We start from the raw sequence: 19,619 nt of genomic DNA, 5'->3' as shown, positions 1-19,619 counted from the left end.
GTTTGCTCTTCCTTCAGTGTATGTCCTTTAGCAGAAATGAGTTAGTATTATAAATAATATGGAAATTACTTCCTTTGCATTGACAAATTAAAACACATCAAAGAACTAGAAAGCAGATGGTTCAGTAAAATGACTGAACATTTTAAGGATAATTTGACACTCATATTGAACTACTTTTTCCCCCATGCCCATTTAGCGACAGTGATCAATACAACTATTCATTCGTAAAACCTATTAATATTACTTACCCCCTTTCCGTTTGACCGTTTATATCTGGCACCTTGCAAGCAAGAAATATGCACGAAACAGCAAGTGCTGTTGCGATGGCTGCTATAAACACATTCCACCCAGCTACGAATCTAGCACGTGGTTTACCTCTGGCTATGGCTAGGCCGGATACAATGACAGCCAGCGCCACGAACGGCGGTTTCATTAAACCTGAAAATAAAATTTTAGTAACTTTTGCAGTTATTTTTCCAAATTCACCTGTTATGTAGCTGAACCAAGAATGTGAGTTTTTGATAGTTGTAATTCTTAGTTTATAGCCAGTGTTAGAAATAGGCCTACAAGCAGTGGAGCCAACTTATATAGGCCCGTTGTTATTATTATTATTATTATTATTATCATCCATCATTTGTTAATTTATCAACTAGACCAAATGGGATTCTCAACCCGATTTTTCAAATGATTTTCCAACTTTCTAGAAAATAGATTTTTTCTGTTAAGATTGCAGAAACAGTTTCCTTTAACAGAGAAATATTTTGTGGGGTACCTCAAGGGTCGCCACTTGGCACATTTCAATTTGCTGTTTTTATCAATTATGTTACATTGTGTTTTAAAACTAGCACATGTTTATTATATGCAGATGATATAAAAATTTTTAGGAAAATTTTAACTAATAATGATGTCGTTCGACTTCAGGCTACCCTTGATAGAATGGGTGTAAGATTAATGAAATGGAAATTAACTTGATAGAGTGTTAAATTTTAAGATGTACTAAGAAAGTTCATTACATAGTCTCCAACTATTATATTTGTCAAAATAAAATCCAATTGTGCGATAGCCATAAAGATTTAGGAATATTAATAGACTCCTCTCTCATATTTAATGAGCACATTTCAGAAACTTGCAAAAGAGCAAAGAAAATGCTTGGTTACATATTTTTCTCATGGAAAGGTTTTCAAAAAGAAAGTACCTTAATATACCTGTATAAAACAATAGTTCGTCATATTCTTGAATATGCTAATGCATTGTGGTTTATGACAGCCAAGAATTACCTTCAAAAAGCTGATCTGTTCAAAAACTTTTTATCAGGTTATTATGCACGAAGTTTGAAAATAATTACTATGATCACTATTATTCTGAATGGTTAACACAGTTAAACATGTCTACCTTAGAAGAAAGAAGAAATATGAAAAGGAACAATTTTGTACAGAAGATTTTATCTTTCCAAATAGATAGTGAATTCTTTTTGAATAATATATCTTATGACATTCCTAGATATTCCCAGAGGAATATCTCAATTCTAACATATCTTAATAAGGACAGAGGTTCAGTAACTGAACTTGTGGAAAGATACAATATGAACTTGGGATGATGTATAAGACTGTAGGATCCATTGTATTATTTTATAATTATATATTCAATTTTGTAATTTTCTACCTATTTTGACATAATGATGTACCTGGTTGTCAGATTCCTGTGGATTATCAGTCAAATGTGAAATCAGAAAATACTTTATAAAAAAATAATGCATTGTTGATGTGCATTAATACCATGATACATGGACTTATGAGATTATTAGTGAACTAATGTTCGAAAAGTTGGAACCCCTGCCTACAATTTTACTTTGAAATGTGAGAGGTGCGGGGAATGCTTACTTATTGTCCAAATTACATATAAAGAGATAAACCAGAAATACAAAAATGTTACTACAATCTATCTTTAAAGTAATGCTATTCATAAGACTATCATTTACTGCATTAAACTTTCAAAGTACATCACTCAATAATGCTTTTCGTAACCATGTGAATACATGGCTCACATGTACTCCCCTTTCAGCCGAGTGAATGCAAGTTACCAGTATTCAAGAGTACACGATAATTACCTGTTATTACGCGTGACACCCAGGGATCTTGAAATCCCCCCTGAGGAGGCGGCAGGAGGTATTGGGCTTGGAGAAATTTGTTTTCTAGAAGCATGAAGTTACTGGATGCCATTTCGTAAAAGACGCTTGCTAATATATTCAGCATCATCATCTTGTTCGTGATAATTCGTCTCAAGCTGGGACGAAAACCTTTAAAGGAAATGTAAAACACTCAGTACACTCAGTTACATGTACATTTTTTTTAAAAAAATAATTGATTTAATTCACTTAAAATAAATAATTTATAGAATAATGTATATAAGGGTTTCGTAGATATGAGAATCAAGTTTGGTGAAAGTACATTGATCTCGTAATCATTTAATGGCGCTTATTAGGCTCTAAGAAAGGAAAAAGAAAGGAAACAAAGTACATATATACTGATGGTGTGAAGCTCATGCAAAAGGAAATGGAATATGTAAACTAAACACACTTACATTTCTCTTCATTTAAAATTCAATAATTTTTATAGGCAAAAATAGCAAATATTTTGTGTAGAAAAATATACAAAATACTAATCATGTTAAACCATAAACATTGTCATTACCATTGATATTTTGCAAACCCTCATAAAAAAAATTCCAAAATTCAGATATAAAGACAATAAAAATATTTATAGAGTAGTACATCCAGAATGTTTTATTTTCACTGTAAGAAACGTTACTGAAATTATTATAGTTTCATTAACACATTTAACAAACATTTCCATAGTAGGCTCATAAATACAGTACAAGAAACAGAAAAAATGTATATTTGCATAATTCTTTTTATTTGCTTTAATGAAACTGTTCAAATTTAGAGGCCCGTTTACTTGAGAAAACCTTTGTATAAAAAACATATCTATATGCTTGGTGCCAAAAACCATACAAACAATTTTAAGCGTGTTTTTTTTAAAAAAATCAAAAGAATCGATTGGAATAAAAAAAAATCATCAAAACGATTTTTTAAAAAAATAATAGTCATGATTTTTATCCACGCTGATTTCAGGAGGTGATTCTTGACAGGACAAGGAATAAAAAAAAGTTCACATGAAATATTAACAGTGCTAAGTACCCTTGTATGAGCTTGTGATCAGACATGGATCACGTGATACCATCTCTCCAACTACCAACCAATAAGAAACGCAGAAATAAAAATTAATTTAAAATTCCGAATTGAGAAACATATTATGACGACAGGGAAGTAACATCTGTACTAATACCTCGTGCAGGAGCGACTTCTTCATTTAGGTCCTCAGGTTCAGAGGACAAAAGAGTCTGTGAGGCTCCCAGAATCCTTGCTGCGGTCTCCATGACCACCATTTTGGGCAGCTGGACAGGAAACATGGCGATCAGGATCCCACCCACAGCTAGGAAAGAACCTAGAATGGGCCAGCCTTAAACGAAAAGTAAATTGCGTTAGCTGACCATGTGAATGCAAGTGAATCCAGTTAAAATAAGGACTGGAGTGAAATAAGGGTTACCTAAAAAAAAGGCCAGCACACTTACTCAAAATTAGTGTTCCTGCACTGCACCTATTGGATATTCTTGGTCATTGCCATACATGAGTGCCGGCAGAGGGATAAAGGGGGCTTTCGCCAGGAATCAAATTACCCCCCCCCCCCATTTATCTTTACTCTCCTTCATTTACCTATGTCTTCGTTTGTCTCAATTCTTTTACATCTCTATTTTCCCCTCTGCTTCGGATCCTTTATCTATCATAGTTTTCTCTCTCTCTGGTTGTCTATCTATCTTGAATTACACTCGTTATAATATTAGTAACATGCTAAGTAACAATGTACATTGCAAGTATGTTACTTTGTACATACAAATATCAAATCAGAAAGGAACCAACTGGAAAACCAAACCTAACCTACCAAACTTACCTAGCCACCAGATTCCAGGAAATGCCAGCAGCATACCAATCTTTGGACCCAGGGACCTTATTCCAATGACAACAGCTGGAAATGAAAATAGTTGAAAGTAAGACTTATTGCCACAGATGGTATGATAACTATATACACGGGAACAATGATTACGCACCAATTTTTCAAAGGGATTCAAGCACACTCGTAACTATATGATACTATCTGGCATAGGCGCCGACTCCATGTGGCTTGGCGGGGGGGGGGGGGGGGCTAGAGCCCCCCAATGTTATCGATGTGGGAGCAGAGCCCCCCAAATAATTTTGCTTAAGAGAATCTAATGTATAATTTTACTTCTCTTGTAAAGTTTACTCTGAATTGTGCCACATGAACTTAACTTTAAATACACATTTGAAATGTTCTACACCATCAACTTTGGGGGGCTGAGACCGCTAAACCATCAACTTTGGGGGGGGGGGCTATGACCAGAGACAGCAAAACACATGACTTATTACTATAAACTAAGTATATAATTATGACTATTGTTAACATTTTTACTAAAAGGAGTTTCAAAAGACGATGTGCATGAACTAGGGTAGTGGATGGGACGTTCGGGCAACAAATGGCTCTCACATGAAATTCAGATCGAGATCATTGATATATTAGGGAGATCTGTTTTGCGCCCAGTGGTAGCAGATATTAAAAGTCGGAATATTTTGCTATTATGGTTGACGAAACTTGTGACATATCCATCCGTGAACAACTGACATTCTGCATTGGAACTGTGAATGAAAATATTGATATTTTTTAGGAATTCGTTGGCTTTTACGAGATTCCAAACACTGAGGCCAAAACTTAAAAAAGTGAGGGAGTGAGTCATTCATTCATTTATTTCAGTGATCAGAGCCCCCCCCCCCCCCCAATGATTTTGACAAGTCGGCGCCCCTGCTATCAGGCAATGGCGTGGTCCTGTAATCAAGGGATCCTGGATTCTATCCCCAGTACACTATGTTCCCACTAGATGGGGACATAGTGGAATCACTGGATTCCGATTGCAGTAACCACTACTTCCATGTAAAGGGGAGAGGTACGATATCCTTTTGTAGTCAATTACATGTTTAACCCTCCTTTGATGCTCGTACATCGATATCATTTTTCAATAAAAGATTGGCCAGTGTGTGTCATAACTTCGATCTAACCTGCATGAACATTCTAGTGGCGTACGTAGGGGGTAGCTGATGGCGCTCCAGCCACCTCTGAAATTTTGAGAAAATAAAAATTTTCAAATGAAATCAGTAAAGAACCCCCCCCCCCCCCAAGTCACAATTTCTGTCTTTGAACAACTTTTGAAACTATGTTAAAAATGCTAAATGTCAAATAATTTATTGTGTATCCACTCTCCCTAAAACGCAGCCACCCCCGAAAAAAATCCTACGTACGCTAGTGGAGTGAGTGAGTGAGCTGGGGTTTCAAGTCCACTTTATACACAGTAAGGCTAATCGGTACTGGACCTACATTTTAATGTGGGATTCGAGTCAGTACGTGCCTCCACTAGGTATTCGGAACACTGTCCATCCTTGACACATGTCTGCAAATGTTATAAATTTTTGTCAGCAGATGGGACTATAAAATTTTGATATGTAATTCCTGTATTTCTGCCGATTGGTAAGGAAAGTTTAAACTATAAACACACAGCTTTTATGCAACAATAAGACAACTTTTGCATGAGTTACTCGCTTGCAATGAACTAAGTTGGGCAACGTATGTACAGCATAAACACAACTAGACAATGTAGAATTTTTAATTTTCAAGAAGAAATTCTAACGGCTAAAACAGCTTAACAGAAATTTTAAATATCTGAGTAGTTACTGTACATCGAAGTGCGACTGAAGTGGTGACCTTACAATTAACATTTTAAAAAAATAAACAGCAGATCTACCCTCGTTATAAAGATACTAATAAGTATTTGAAAATACAAGCCTTAGAAAAATATTTGGACCTAAAAGGAATTAGGAGACAGGTGACTGGAGAATGTTACATAATTTAGAATAGTATAATTTGTATTCATGTTCAGATATTATTAGGATAATTATATGAAGAAGACTTAGGTGGGCAGGCCATGTGGAACGAATGTGCAAGGAAAGAAGAGTTTACAGGATCTTGTTGGGAAACCTGATGGTAAACGACCTGTAGAAAGGCCAAGACGAAGATGGAGGGATAACGTTGAGATGGACCTAAAGGAAATCGGTTAGGACAATAATAATAATAATAATAATAATAATAATAATAATAATAGTGGCTATATTTTGCCCAGGATAAGGACACATGGAAGGCTTGTGTTGCTGCAGCCATAAACCTTCGGTTTTAAGAAGGGTAGAGATTGATTTCCTTTTATTTTACTTCGCTTTTTGTGCCACTTTTAGCTAATTTGCGAAGATGGGGATGAGTGATGTTATGATGAATGAACACTGACAAACATCCATGCGCAGGCCAGGATTCGAACCCGGGACCACTGGCATCGTAGCGGTATAGTGCTAACCACTCCGCCACGGGGACCGGCAAGAAGGGTAGAGAGTTAGTTAGTTAGTTAATAATAATATTTTTTTAAAATTTCCGTTGGCTCATATCCATGGATATGGAAGACATCATGTAATACAGGGTTGCAGTGCTAAATTTATAAAGAATACCATACAAAAGAAAATAATATAATACAAAAGAAAATAATATAATACAAAAAGTACAATACCATAGTTTAGGGGAAAGTGGGGGAATCGTGCGCACCACGTTTCCGAAGGTACGAGCCAGAGAATGAGCTTTCGATTCATGCTAAGACCTAGCGGGCGTCTCAGGAAATACTACTACATTGGGTTTGATTTGATTTGGTGTTTTAAGTCCACTTTATGCACAGTAAGGCTAATCGGGACTGGACCTACAGTTTATAGTGGGATCCGAACCACTTGTGCCTCCACCAGGTATCGAACCCGGGACCCCTTGATTACAAGGCGGCGACGCTACCACTGCGCCATGGGGGAGGCCCTACTACATTGGGCTTTTCGCGCCAGTTGTATTGTGTTGTGTGTAGCGAGTGGAGGTTTGTTTTTGTGTCCATTGTTGTTATTTTGCTGTTGGCGAAAATAAGGAAGTATGTCTTAAATTTTTACTCTAGTGTTTTGAACTATGCTTGTTTCGATAGTGCATGATCATGTCTATACACGTGTCTACTTGTTACGAGATTAACTTTTTTATATTTTTTTCTAGAAAGTAAATTTTTTGTAAGGTTGGTGTGGGGCAATGGTGCGCTTCGGAGAAAGGGTGCGCACGATTCCCCCGTATATGTAATTGAATGCGCTCAATTTCCCCAAACGACATTAAAGGTGAAACAAGTAGTAATACCCAGGTTTTAATTTTGTTCAGAGATGCCACGAAATTACAACAAAAAAAACTGAGAAGAACTCCTACTCTCAGGGTAATCTGAAAAACGCTCTGGACGCTATCAAAAATGAAGGAAGAAAAATAAGGGAAGTTGGCAGATGGTTCAACATACCTGAGTCTACTTTACGGAAAAAGCTTGTAGAAAATCGTGATCTGCCTTCTCCAACCCGGCTTGGAAGAAAATCAACGTTTTCTGTTGAAGTGGAAAGTGAATTGAAGGACTATGTTCTGACACTGGCAAAGTTATTCTACGGGTTAACTCCGAAAGAATTAAGACGCATAGCATTTAGATATGCAGAAGCTCACGAAATTGTACATTCTTTCAATAGGGAACATGCTCTAGCAGGTAAAGACTGGCTGTACGAATTTTTAAAACGAAATCCCGATGTAACTCTACGACAACCCGAAGGAATAAGCTTAAATAGAATTACTGCATTCAATGAAGAAGAAACGAAGCTATTTTTCTCAAATCTTCAGAAAGTTATGGATGAATATAAATTTGAGCCAAGGCAAATCTACAACATGGATGAGACTGGCATCACGGTCGTCCCAAAGAAGTGCCCGAAGATTTACGCTGCGAAAGGTATGAAGAGGATTGGTGCTGCTACTTCAGCAGAAAAAGGGCGCACAATAACTGGTGTTTTTGCTGTCAACGCTGCTGGATCTTATATTCCTCCAATGCTGATTTATCCGCGGAAACGTATGACACCTCAATTACAAAGAAATGGTCCTATCTTACAAGTGTTCGAAAAATGGTTGGACAAATGCAGAATTGTTCACTGAGTGGCTAGTTCACTTCCAGAAATCTGCAAAACCCACAGCAAGTGACCCAGTGCTGCTTATTTTAGATAACCATGCAAGCCATATTTCAATTGAGAGTTATGAATTCTGCAGGAATAACCACATTCATATGGTATCTCTGCCACGGCACACATCACACCGGTTGCAGCCGCTCGACGTAACATTTTTCAGTCCATTGAAAAATGCATTGTACAGGGAATATGATCTTTATTTAACTACAACTGGCCATGAGAGGGTGACAGAATATGATTTGGCTGAACTCCTAAATCAAGCTTTCATAAAAGTTGCAACAATGGAGAAAGCTGTTTCAGGTTTCCGCTCTACAGGAATATTTCCCTTTAATCCCGACAAGTTTCAGGATCATGATTTTGCTCCTGTTCAGGACGTTGCACTTGTTATCGCTGAAGATTCTTCCTCTCCTAAAGGTTCGAACAAATCATGTGGCATTCCGAACAGTGCAGATGAAGACTTAGTGGAAGAAAACAAAGATTCTTCCTCTCCTAAAAGTTCGAACAAATCATGTGGCATTCCGAACAGTGCAGATGAAGACTTAGTGGAAGAAAACAAAGATTCTTCCTCTCCTAAAGGTTCGAACAAATCATGTGGCATTCCGAACAGTGCAGATGAAGACTTAGTGGAAGAAAACAAAGATTCTTCCTCTCCTAAAAGTTCGAACAAACCATGTGGCATTCCGAACAGTGCAGATGAAGACTTAGTGGAAGAAAACAAAGATTCTTCCTCTCCTAAAAGTTCGAACAAAACATGTGGCATTCCGAACAGTGCAGATGAAGACTTAGTGGAAGAAAACAAAGATTCTTCCTCTCCTAAAGGTTCGAACAAATCATGTGGCATTCCGAACAGTGCAGATGAAGACTTAGTGGAAGAAAACAAAGATTCTTCCTCTCCTAAAGGTTCGAACAAATCATGTGACGTTCCGAACAGTGCAGATGAAGACTTAGTGGAAGAAAACAAAGATTCTTCCTCTCCTAAAGGTTCGAACAAATCATGTGGCATTCCGAACAGGGCAGATGAAGACTTAGTGGAAGAAAACAAAGATTCTTCCTCTCCTAAAGGTTCGAACAAATCATGTGGCATTCCGAACAGTGCAGATGAAGACTTAGTGGAAGAAAACAAAGATTCTTCCTCTCCTAAAGGTTCGAACAAATCATGTGACGTTCCGAACAGTGCAGATGAAGACTTAGTGGAAGAAAACAAAGATTCTTCCTCTCCTAAAGGTTCGAACAAATCATGTGGCGTTCCGAACAGTGCAGATGAAGACTTAGTGGAAGAAAACAAAGATTCTTCCTCTCCTAAAGGTTCGAACAAATCATGTGGCATTCCGAACAGTGCAGATGAAGACTTAGTGGAAGAAATCATCCATCCAAATCCTGATAATAATGTGCCTTCAACATCTGCTGCAGGAACAAACTCTTTCCTTTCCTTTGTCCCAATGGGATTACGTCAAGGAAAAGGGAATGATACCAAAACTGTAAAGAATTCTCGGCGAGCAAAACAACATTCAGAAATTTTGACCATTACGCCCATTAAACGCAAGTTAGAAGAGGCCCAAAAGAAGAAACAAGAAGGAAGTAAGAAGAAGTTGGACAAAATAACGCGACACCATAAACGTCCGTGTGGAATGAAAAGCATCAAGAAGAAGCTGATAAGGAAAAGGCAACTTTCAGAGTCGTCTGAGTCAGACACCCAGGATCAAGAAATTGTTTTTGATGACGATGAATTGGATGACGTAGACTTAGAACGGGGACAAGGCAGTGCTTTGATTGTACAAGACACTAATGACCGTTGCGGAATTTGTGGTGATTTTGGGAAAGACGGTGATGGTATCGATGTGTTTCTTGCTGTGAATGGAGCCATGCAGAGTGTACTGGTGTCGATACAGTCAACAATTACGTGTGTGATTTTTGTAAACGAAAATAACATCGTCTTCCCCATTAATTTTCTTTCAATTTTAAATATTGAAACAGCAATTCAATTGTTCTACAATTGTAAGGCAACCACTTTTAACACATTCAATTTATATGTTGTTAATCTGATATATAACTACATACATTTTTATTTGCTGAACTATTTATTAATGTGCACCATTGCCCTACCCTTGCGTATCATTAAACCATAGGTTGGGGAATTGTGCGCAAGTGTAGGTTTGCATTACATGATGCATTACTCACGTACACACTGTTTTCTTTCAATTATAATTATTTCATTCAAAAAGAGAAAGAGTGAAAAAGTATTAAGCTAAATTTCATATTTTCTCAAGCTAAACCTTTCCAAATATAATGAAAATTGCTTAGATGCGCACAATTCCCCCACTTTCCTATACTACTTGAATTCATTAATGTTATAAAGTTCTGTGTTTCCAAGCCAAGTATGCAGATGACATAGAAATGTTTGCTATGATTGATTCAGGCAATATTTGCAGGGATAGACTCAATCGCTTCCTTTACGAAATGTTAGACAAATGAAAAGATTACGTTGAGTGTATCCCAGAAAGTATTGTCTGAATATATCCTTGTTTAAGATCAAAGTAAACAAAGATATCCAGGCAATGCATGCAGAGAAAGACTCAATTAGTAAACTGAATGTGTTTCAACATTTGTAAAGTTGATTTCACTGCTTACCCAACAATGCAGGACTATTCTTTTCCAGCACATTGTCGTCCAGATACGTTAAGCCATGCGCCATGAACACGATGCTTCCTATTCCAAAACCAAACTGGGTGAGAAACAGCAGGGACACCGTTACCCACCACGATTCGCCGGTTTTTGTAGTCCTTGATCTATTTTCGGATCTAGTGACGTCACAGAGAAATGGTGATTTGTTGTCTGCAAAATAATAATAGTGGTAAATAAACGCACTCGCCTACTCTCACTTAGCACAGAGCATTGTATGTCATTGTCAATATGACTTAGAAAAATCTAATTACATATATGCATAATTAGGCAAAAAACTTAAAAGATATGTCAAGATAAACTTTTTAAGAGTAGCAAAGTTAAAGTTACTTGGCTCAATAAATAAGTTTCAATTTCTACTTTGAGAAACGAACTCAGTTACAGTTACTCATTGAGAAAGTAACTAGTTGCAGCTACTCATTTGAAAAAGTAACTGGCTCCAGTTACTTATATGAGAAAGTTGTTCAGTTACAGTTACTTATTTGAGAAAATAACTCAGTTACAGTTACTCATTTGAGAAAGTAACTCAGTTACAGTTACTCATTTGAGAAAGTAACTCAGTTACAGTTACTCATTCATTTTTCACTGATTTTCTAATATTTAGATTATTTTTCATTAAATTATAATTAACCTCAAATAAATATAAAAATATTGAACTCCGTTGTGGAACACCCGCCCATGTGTGTTGTCATTGTGTGGCGCGTGGTCAGCGCATCTAATGCCATCCAGTGGTGGATGCCATGTCCCTAGTCAATACATTTTCTAGAATTATTTGCAGAAGCATCCACAATTGTCTCCATGTTGATCCAAACAAGCACCCCTTTCCTATCCCCAAACTCGACCAAACAACCCCCTATCATATACAAACACATGGACGTCTCCAGGATTTTTCCAGGGGGGCAAAGGGGGCAAATTTTCCCCCATAATAGTGATCCCCCTCAAAAAACATTGTTTCAGTTAGAAATTATGACATTTCTTCAATATCCTTATAATAATTAACATAAATTACTATGACTGAAATGAAATTCTGTGCGACTTATATACTTTTTAGGTGGACATTCATTTTCCAGGGGGGCAGCGTGGCCCCGCTTGCCCCCCTTCCGGACGTCCACGTACAAACACTCCTCAAAAGAGAAAAAAATAGTAATATTGATGGCAAAGAGAATAAGGAAGCAAGAAGGCTACAGATGACACTGAAATGACGAATATATTCTTCTGCTATGTTGTTCGTGAAACCAAGAACCGATTCGTCTTTAAGTACGATTTCTTTCGTTCTGTTATTTCCATAAATTATTTTTCTTCTTATGGTTCTTTCAGTCATTTAGTACATTGACTACTTTTCTTTCTTTTGGGCAGTGAATGTGAATGAATGAATGAATTTAAAATTTTGGGTGCGTCAGCTATTTTGCACTCGTCTCCCGCCCCTTGCCTTAACTGAAATATAACTGTAATGTCGGAGAACTAAAATATTCTGACTTCGGTTAAAAGCTGAGGCTTTAAGGCCTTACTTAAGGTGATTTTGCAGTAATTTTTCGAAAACAGATGGCAGCACCGTTTGTCATGGCAACCGAGTGCCATGTTGCCAGATCTACGCGCATAATCAAGATAAGTACATACAGGTTGGTTGATCAGGGTATTAACTGATAAAAGATGACTTCAGATTGATTAGTGGGATTTAGACAAAATTGTTAGGCGTGCAGCGATGTTATTGACTTTTATGAGATGAGTTAGATACTCTTATAAAAAAGAACGAGTATTTCAGCAATGGAAAGTAGTAAAATCCAAAATATTAACAAAAAATGAAAACAATCGTGTGGTTAGTTCATACACCGAACAGAGCAAGTAAGAATAATACAATTACGTTTGAAGAAACTGATGCGTTATCTCGTAGATAATAGACGTGTTTCACCTACGTCACAAACTGTTGAATTATGACTTCGAACAGCCATGATTGAGGCCAGTTCTTGTATGCACACGGAATTCAAGCGGCGGGCAGAAGATTTAAACAAACATGCATTTTTTGGAGATGCAACGAACTCTACGTTGTGGATATTTCCTTGCAAACTACAATTAAAATTGTCTGCAAACATGGCGGCTGTGCGTATCCTAATGGCACACGAAGCCCATCTATTGAAGATACTTACAGATAACCCATTTGGTACAAGTATACACTCAGTACACATAAGGACAAAACACAGGACAACACACACAGACCTACGAGGATTATACTGCCCGTAGATCCAGATGCCAGAGCCTCGTTAGTCTGCAAAAAGCAGTCCAGGGTGTACTATGTGGAAGGTCACACCTTACACCCCGGGCAGTGTATGTACATAGGTATATATATAATATTACTTACTCGTAACAGGAACACTCATAGGCCCATACAGCACTCTTGGGAGAACCAGCAACCCACATGTTATGGCTTCAACCAGGAACCCAAATCCAACCCACCGTGGTCTTCTTCCCTTGCCACCGTAGTATCCAATAGCCAGAGCAACTAGTGATTGCGAAACCTTGCTGGCGAGCATAAGAGACTCTGAAAATATATAAAATATTTTTTAAAATGAACTTAACAAACGCTGAATCGATAATTATTCATCCATCACTGTTATCAAGGAAATACAATTTTAATGAGTTTGTGTCAGGTTTGAAGTCAAAATCTTGGCTAACAGATGATCTTAGAATGGGGATTTCTTCGCAATTAGCCAAAAGTCGCAGAAACGTGAAGTAAAGTAAATCATTCATTCAGAGCAATTTTCACAATCGTTTCTCTATTTAGTTCCTCATAGATGGCAACACTTTTACCGCGGCTAACCATCAGACAGTGAATCTTCCAATGGAGACCATTAATGGGTTATACGTATTGTGTATTGGTTTCGGTACTACTTTACTATACCTGAGACACCTGGGAATCATTTCTTTCACACTTTTTTACATTGCTAACGTACTATTCTGCATTCCGGAACACTTATTTAGGTGAAATAATTGAATTTGTTAGGAAAGTAATGTATATTTCTTACATTTACGAGTACTTACTGTTCTTGTTTATTTCCACACACAACATGGCGATAGCTTACCGTTGATCGTTCCTTGAGCCAGAAAAACCATTGACGTTAGCCCAAAAATTCACGATAGCCCCACAAACCATCATGGGGACGAGGTATGCCTACTAGGTTAGGTTAGGCCTGTTAGGTTTGGTTCCATTAGCATTCCTTTTGTTCAATTTAGTATATACGGACAATACGAGAGCGTATTGTGCTCTCATGCAGGAAGCAAATGGCGGCACTGCAATAGCGCGTCGGAAATAGATTTTCGTACAAAACCACATGCATTTGCATTAAAATGAATCAAAATTACATTCCCGAACATCAACAACCATACAGAAAATGATTTGCAGAAGTACTTTCTCCTGTAAATTCGAAGAAATCTGTCTCAGGTATAGTAAAGTGTTACCTTGGTTTCATTACATCAATCCTATAATCTCAGACGGACGTGTATACTGGGTGTCCCAGAAATAGGTGGCATAACTTCAGGAGCGTGTTCCTTACATGTTAACAATGAAAAAAGTTTATATGAACATACGTAGGTCCGGAAATGTTTGGTTTCCGAGTTATAGGCTGTCATAACATGTGCTCACTGGAATTCGTCTATCTTCCACAGGTGGTTTCCTGTAACACAACCAGCTATTTGATGAGTGGTACATGCTGAATGGCCCTTGCCATCTGCCAAACCATACATGAAGTGCATATCTGCTCCTTTCTGTTTGGTGTACAAGGTCTCAACAAGGCCCACTCAGCATGTACCACCCATGAAATACCTGGTTGTGTTGCAGGAAACCACTTGTGGAAGATAGACGAATTCCAGCGAGCATGTGTTACGACAGCCTATAACTCGGTAACCTAACATTTCCGGACCTATGTTCATATAAACATTTTTCATTGTTTACATGTAAGGAACACTCTCCTGAAGTTATACCACCTATTTCTGGGACACCCTGATACACACACACACACACACACACTCTCTCTCTCATATATATATATATATATATATATATATATATATATATATATATATACATATATATATATATATCCTACATGTATCAATATATGAATGATTTCCATTCGATAAACATCTAACTAAAAGTCCAATATTCTTATTTATGATCTCTGACATCTTATTACACTTTCAGTATTTAGTTCAAAATCATCATTATATTCTGTGTCCAATAATTCTATTAATTTTGACGACATTCACTAGGGCCTCCACGATGGCGCAGTGGTAGCGTCGTTGCCTTGTAATCAAGGGGTCCCGGGTTCGATTCCCGGTGGAAGCACATAGTGGTTCGGTCCTACTTTAAACTGTAGGTCCAGTCCCTATTAGCCTTACTGTGCATAAAGTGGACTTAAAACACCAGATCAACCAACCAACATTCACTAATCGTTAATATATGGGTCGTATGGTCGATGCATTCATTCTTCATTAGTCTGCATTGGAATTCTCTTCTTGGGACATCAGGGTTCCTTCTTTGGTTCTTGGGCATCCTTCTGGGAGAGTTGCCTTAATTCTGGGTTGAACCTTCCTTCTCGGCTGGGTTGTCTTCGTTCTTAAGTAATGGAGGTCTTGTAGGTGTATTTGCTGGTGGATCCTTCACTGATTTGCAATCCCTCGTATATACTACTCGCGCTTTCATTACTTTCCCAAGGAGTTAATCTGCCATTGTAATCTCGCCGCAACATTAGATTTCAAGTCCCTGTTCGTCGCACTGATACCAAGTCCTAATGGGTCCTTATGATGCAAGGGTGGATTAATTTCCTCTCTGCCTTCTTCGATTCACCTTAGATTGATGAATTCCTTAACGTTTTTTTTTCCAAACCTCCTTCCCTTAATTTTGGACCTTGGTGACTTTCGAGAAACTAATATTCCATCCTTCGGGCGTCGATTGGAACGCACCGCCACTATACTATACTCGGCAAATAGTGTGGACTTGGTGCTGCGGTTGGAAAGCGCTCCCAAGTTGGTGCAGTGATAGTGTCGCACACCCAAGAGTTTGTGGGTCGCGATTGGAAATCGCCATCACGGTGCACATCAAAATTTCCACCATGGAGTTGGTATTGGCCTAACAAAATGTTACGAGACAGCAGCACAAATTTAAATCTTTCTTCCCACTTCTTATAATTTCACATGTTCATGCATGTAAGAATTTTATTTTATTTTATTATATACACATATATACATACTCGTACAATTACCCTTTTCTTTTTACAATCAGTATCATTGTTAACTAGCTTCTTCACTTTCCCCTTTTTATTAACCCTTTTGATCCAGAATTAAGGCTTATCGTTCAAAAAATTACTTCTTTGTGTATAAATTGTGTATGTGCAACATATGACTATGACTATTTTCATTAGTACCATGGCAACGGGATGATGTGTAGCCTACAATTGTACACAAGATTACCAGAGGGCAAAGATAATACAGACTTTATTTTTTTCATAAAATTGTCGTTATTTTACAATGTAATACATGCACAATATGTAGTGTTCTTTTTAAAATTACCATGATTTATCAATTCGTTTTATTTTTTTAATATTAACCCTAGTACCACAACGTGCATTTCTTGGAACTAGAATCACAACGTGGGGTCACCTATGACCCTACATTTGAACAAATTATTTAGGCATTGAATAACATTTATTCTACTTGAAATAGGAAATTACTTACATTTGAGTATATTAAGTTCAAAACAGAATGAAATTCATCAAAATGTCAAGTTATATTGTTTACAGAACAATGTTATTAACAGTGGTTTTTTTTGTTAGTTTTAATATTAAGCATTTGTCTAGGTGAATATTTAGTGTCTTATTGCTTATATATTCGCAATATTTAACTTAAAATAAACAAATCACTTATATTTGTGCACGTTAAGTTCAGATAAGAAAGTAATTAACTGTAATACCACACAATATGATTTACGTAGCATTTTCACCATAGACGAATAATGTACACAAATCACAACGTTGGGTCATATGTGACCCAAGAGCCTATAACTCTGAATAATAGCGGGAATCGTTTTAGTAGTCAGTAGAACCCCTCGTTGTGGTTCTAGGGTTAAATTATATTTTCACATATAAGCTCTCTCTTGGTTCTAAATTTCACACTAAATCCAAAAATATAATAATTACATACAATGTTACACTGGCGCTTTCTCAATTGTAACATGTATAAGTTATATAACAATGTGACAAATTTACAACAATATAACAAAAAAAAGGTGATTGCAAAAAAGACAATTGTTTATAATGAACAAAACGAGCTACTTGAGGCAAGGTACATGCAGGGCTGAGTATGCTGCATTCACTAACTCCGAGGAACAATGTGTACAATTGTACACACTATAATTTAACAATAAATTTTGTCTCTACTATCAATTCTAGAAACCTACAGTCATTCTAACAATATCCTCAGACATTCAGTTCACACGACAACGAGGAAAGGAACCAACATATGTAGGGATTTCAAATTAAGATATATAAATATAAGATGCCCCCTTGTTGACAGGTGTGCGTGCGTCTATGCTGCTCTGGTACCGGATGAAGCATATACTAAGAAAACATTACTTTGCACGGTTAAAAAAGTAAATGTGTAAAATTGTACAGAAGAGGACCGTAAGAGACAACAATTTCCTGGACAGAAACGTTATTTTTTCTTCTCTTCCTTGGTGCTGCCATCTATATTTGCTCACATCAAACTTTATCTCCATGTGTCCTTCCAGGTACAATGGGATGCACAAGTATTGCTCGACAAATTGTCCAGGGCTATTTTCTTTAATTTTTCTCTTCATCTTACGTGTTTTTTAGGAATAGATTATTGTGTGTGCTAGTACAGAGGCTATCAGCTGCTTGTCTCGTGTTTTGTTTTAATTCTTGAGCCTCTCACTTTGTAAAACAAAGGAATTACACATGGTGATGGACAATTTGCTTGGTAATACTCATGCATTCCACTGTAAGAAACATAGAGTAGGATTAGATGGAACGATAAAGTCTGTAACTTTATCCTACGTGTGTATCAATTCTTCAGAAACAAAACGCTGTCGTTAAGGAATTTAAGAACGTTCCACAGGTAACAAGTTGTCACGGGCTGCTAATTTAATAACTAACTAATTAACTCAACTGAACTCAACTGAATTGAGCTTAGCAACGCAACAACGAAGAATCGCTCGCCTCACCTGCTGGGCGAATTAAACATTACATGAATTATAATACGGTCAGGATAAGTGCCTAACAGTCGGAGTTACCAAGAATAAACCTAGGAGGATTTGATTTTAAATACCTGAAATGACGTTACATAATACTACGGTGTTTCTGAATATACACATATATTAAAGCACAGATAAATACACATTACATCTTGCCCTATTTCACTCGATCTCACATTCATTCTCTCATTCTATGGCATATTGCGACAATATGACAAATACAAAGGTTAGATTATTTACTACTTTGACCATACTCTTGCTATGTCTTGGCTACATTGCCGTTTACAATTTACCGTTTAGGATTTTAAGTATAAAGTGAATAATGGTTCCTTGTGCGAACCCCTTCTATCTTTTCTGAAGGTATATATATATTCAATGAACTATTGTTTGCGGTTAACATAAACTCTCATCTTCAACATTGATTACTTCCGCCGGAATACCGATGCCTAGGGATGCCATAGCACTGATTTAAGTTAAGCAATGATTTGATTCACGCAGATTCGCGGTAGATAGTCGTCATCTTTCTCACACACGCACATGGTTGGATCTTACCTTCGCTGCATTCCCTCTGACCTGGGTTGGGTGAAAGTGGTCCTACAGTTTTGGAAGGTCTCCATACTCCATTGTTGCACCTCGCGGTTATCCTGGTTGGCGAAAGTGGATCAGTCGGCAGCTCCATCTGGCATCATCGGATCCTGGCTTCACTCGTTCACTGTCGACTCCATACGACAACTTGCGCAATAATAGGTCAGTTCTTCGCGGTCACTCGTAAGTACAGATACATGACTTGGGCGATGAGACGAATATACGCGATTAGCCATTCGCGGTTTCACATGGATATCAAATGTTATTAACTTTTACTACTTAGGACGTTGTTTCGGACGATTGACACGGGTGGACGTGTCTGGCGTTATTCTCACATAACCACACGTATGTGCACGGATGCGTAGACGGCGAGGGGGAGAAGGACCCCCTGGTTCTATTCTGCTCTACTCCATGGCTCTGAAACACTCACTCGAGGAAAACAAATCCAGACCTCGGGTCCGCTTGCAACTCGCAGCTCGGTCGCGCGTAGCTCACACTCCGGTGGCGATTGTAGGCAAAACTGTGCAAAACTGTGTCTCGCTATTCCAAATCATCCCTTTTATTCCAGATTTGAACGTAGTGACGCACTACCCTCTATGATCAGGTGCTTGTTTATTGTTTCTGGTGCTTTGACCGTTGTCCTCCTATCCTGGTCAATGCTCACTCCGGTCCTTAACCCCTGGTAGCAGCTCCTCGCGCAGAGATTAGGCTAACTCTTCCTCCATTGTATTCAGTCACGAAAAGCAAGGACAACTCAGTAGGGTAGCTTCTCCCTTTCAATCCAGCGATGAATCTTTAATAATTCATAACTCCCGTAGTTCTGTTCTGATTAGGCTCAAATCTTGGAATCAGTACTTTGATGAT

The 19,619-nt window shown here is 37.7% G+C and overlaps 1 protein-coding gene across 3 annotated transcripts in view; it reads right to left on the bottom strand.

Moving 5' to 3' along the window:
- Positions 1-19,619, bottom strand: part of LOC145991609 (solute carrier organic anion transporter family member 74D-like) — an 81,040-nt gene that overhangs the window by 15,300 nt on the left and 46,121 nt on the right. For all 3 annotated transcript variants that reach the window (XM_083127671.1, XM_083127673.1, XM_083127672.1), the window contains exons 3-8: positions 13,266-13,445; positions 10,859-11,062; positions 4,008-4,082; positions 3,345-3,518; positions 2,108-2,296; positions 249-438 (exon numbers count right to left, since the gene is read on the bottom strand). In XM_083127671.1, coding sequence (XP_082983797.1) covers positions 249-438; positions 2,108-2,296; positions 3,345-3,518; positions 4,008-4,082; positions 10,859-11,062; positions 13,266-13,445 — 1,012 coding nt within the window. The remainder of the gene's footprint in view (positions 1-248; positions 439-2,107; positions 2,297-3,344; positions 3,519-4,007; positions 4,083-10,858; positions 11,063-13,265; positions 13,446-19,619) is intronic.

The sequence above is a fragment of the Lepisma saccharinum genome, chromosome 8 (assembly GCF_977018435.1).
Source record: "Lepisma saccharinum chromosome 8, izLepSacc3.1, whole genome shotgun sequence".
Lineage (NCBI taxonomy): Eukaryota > Metazoa > Arthropoda > Insecta > Zygentoma > Lepismatidae > Lepisma > Lepisma saccharinum.
Note: the sequence above shows the minus strand (reverse complement) of the source record. Positions and strands in the feature narration are given on the sequence as shown.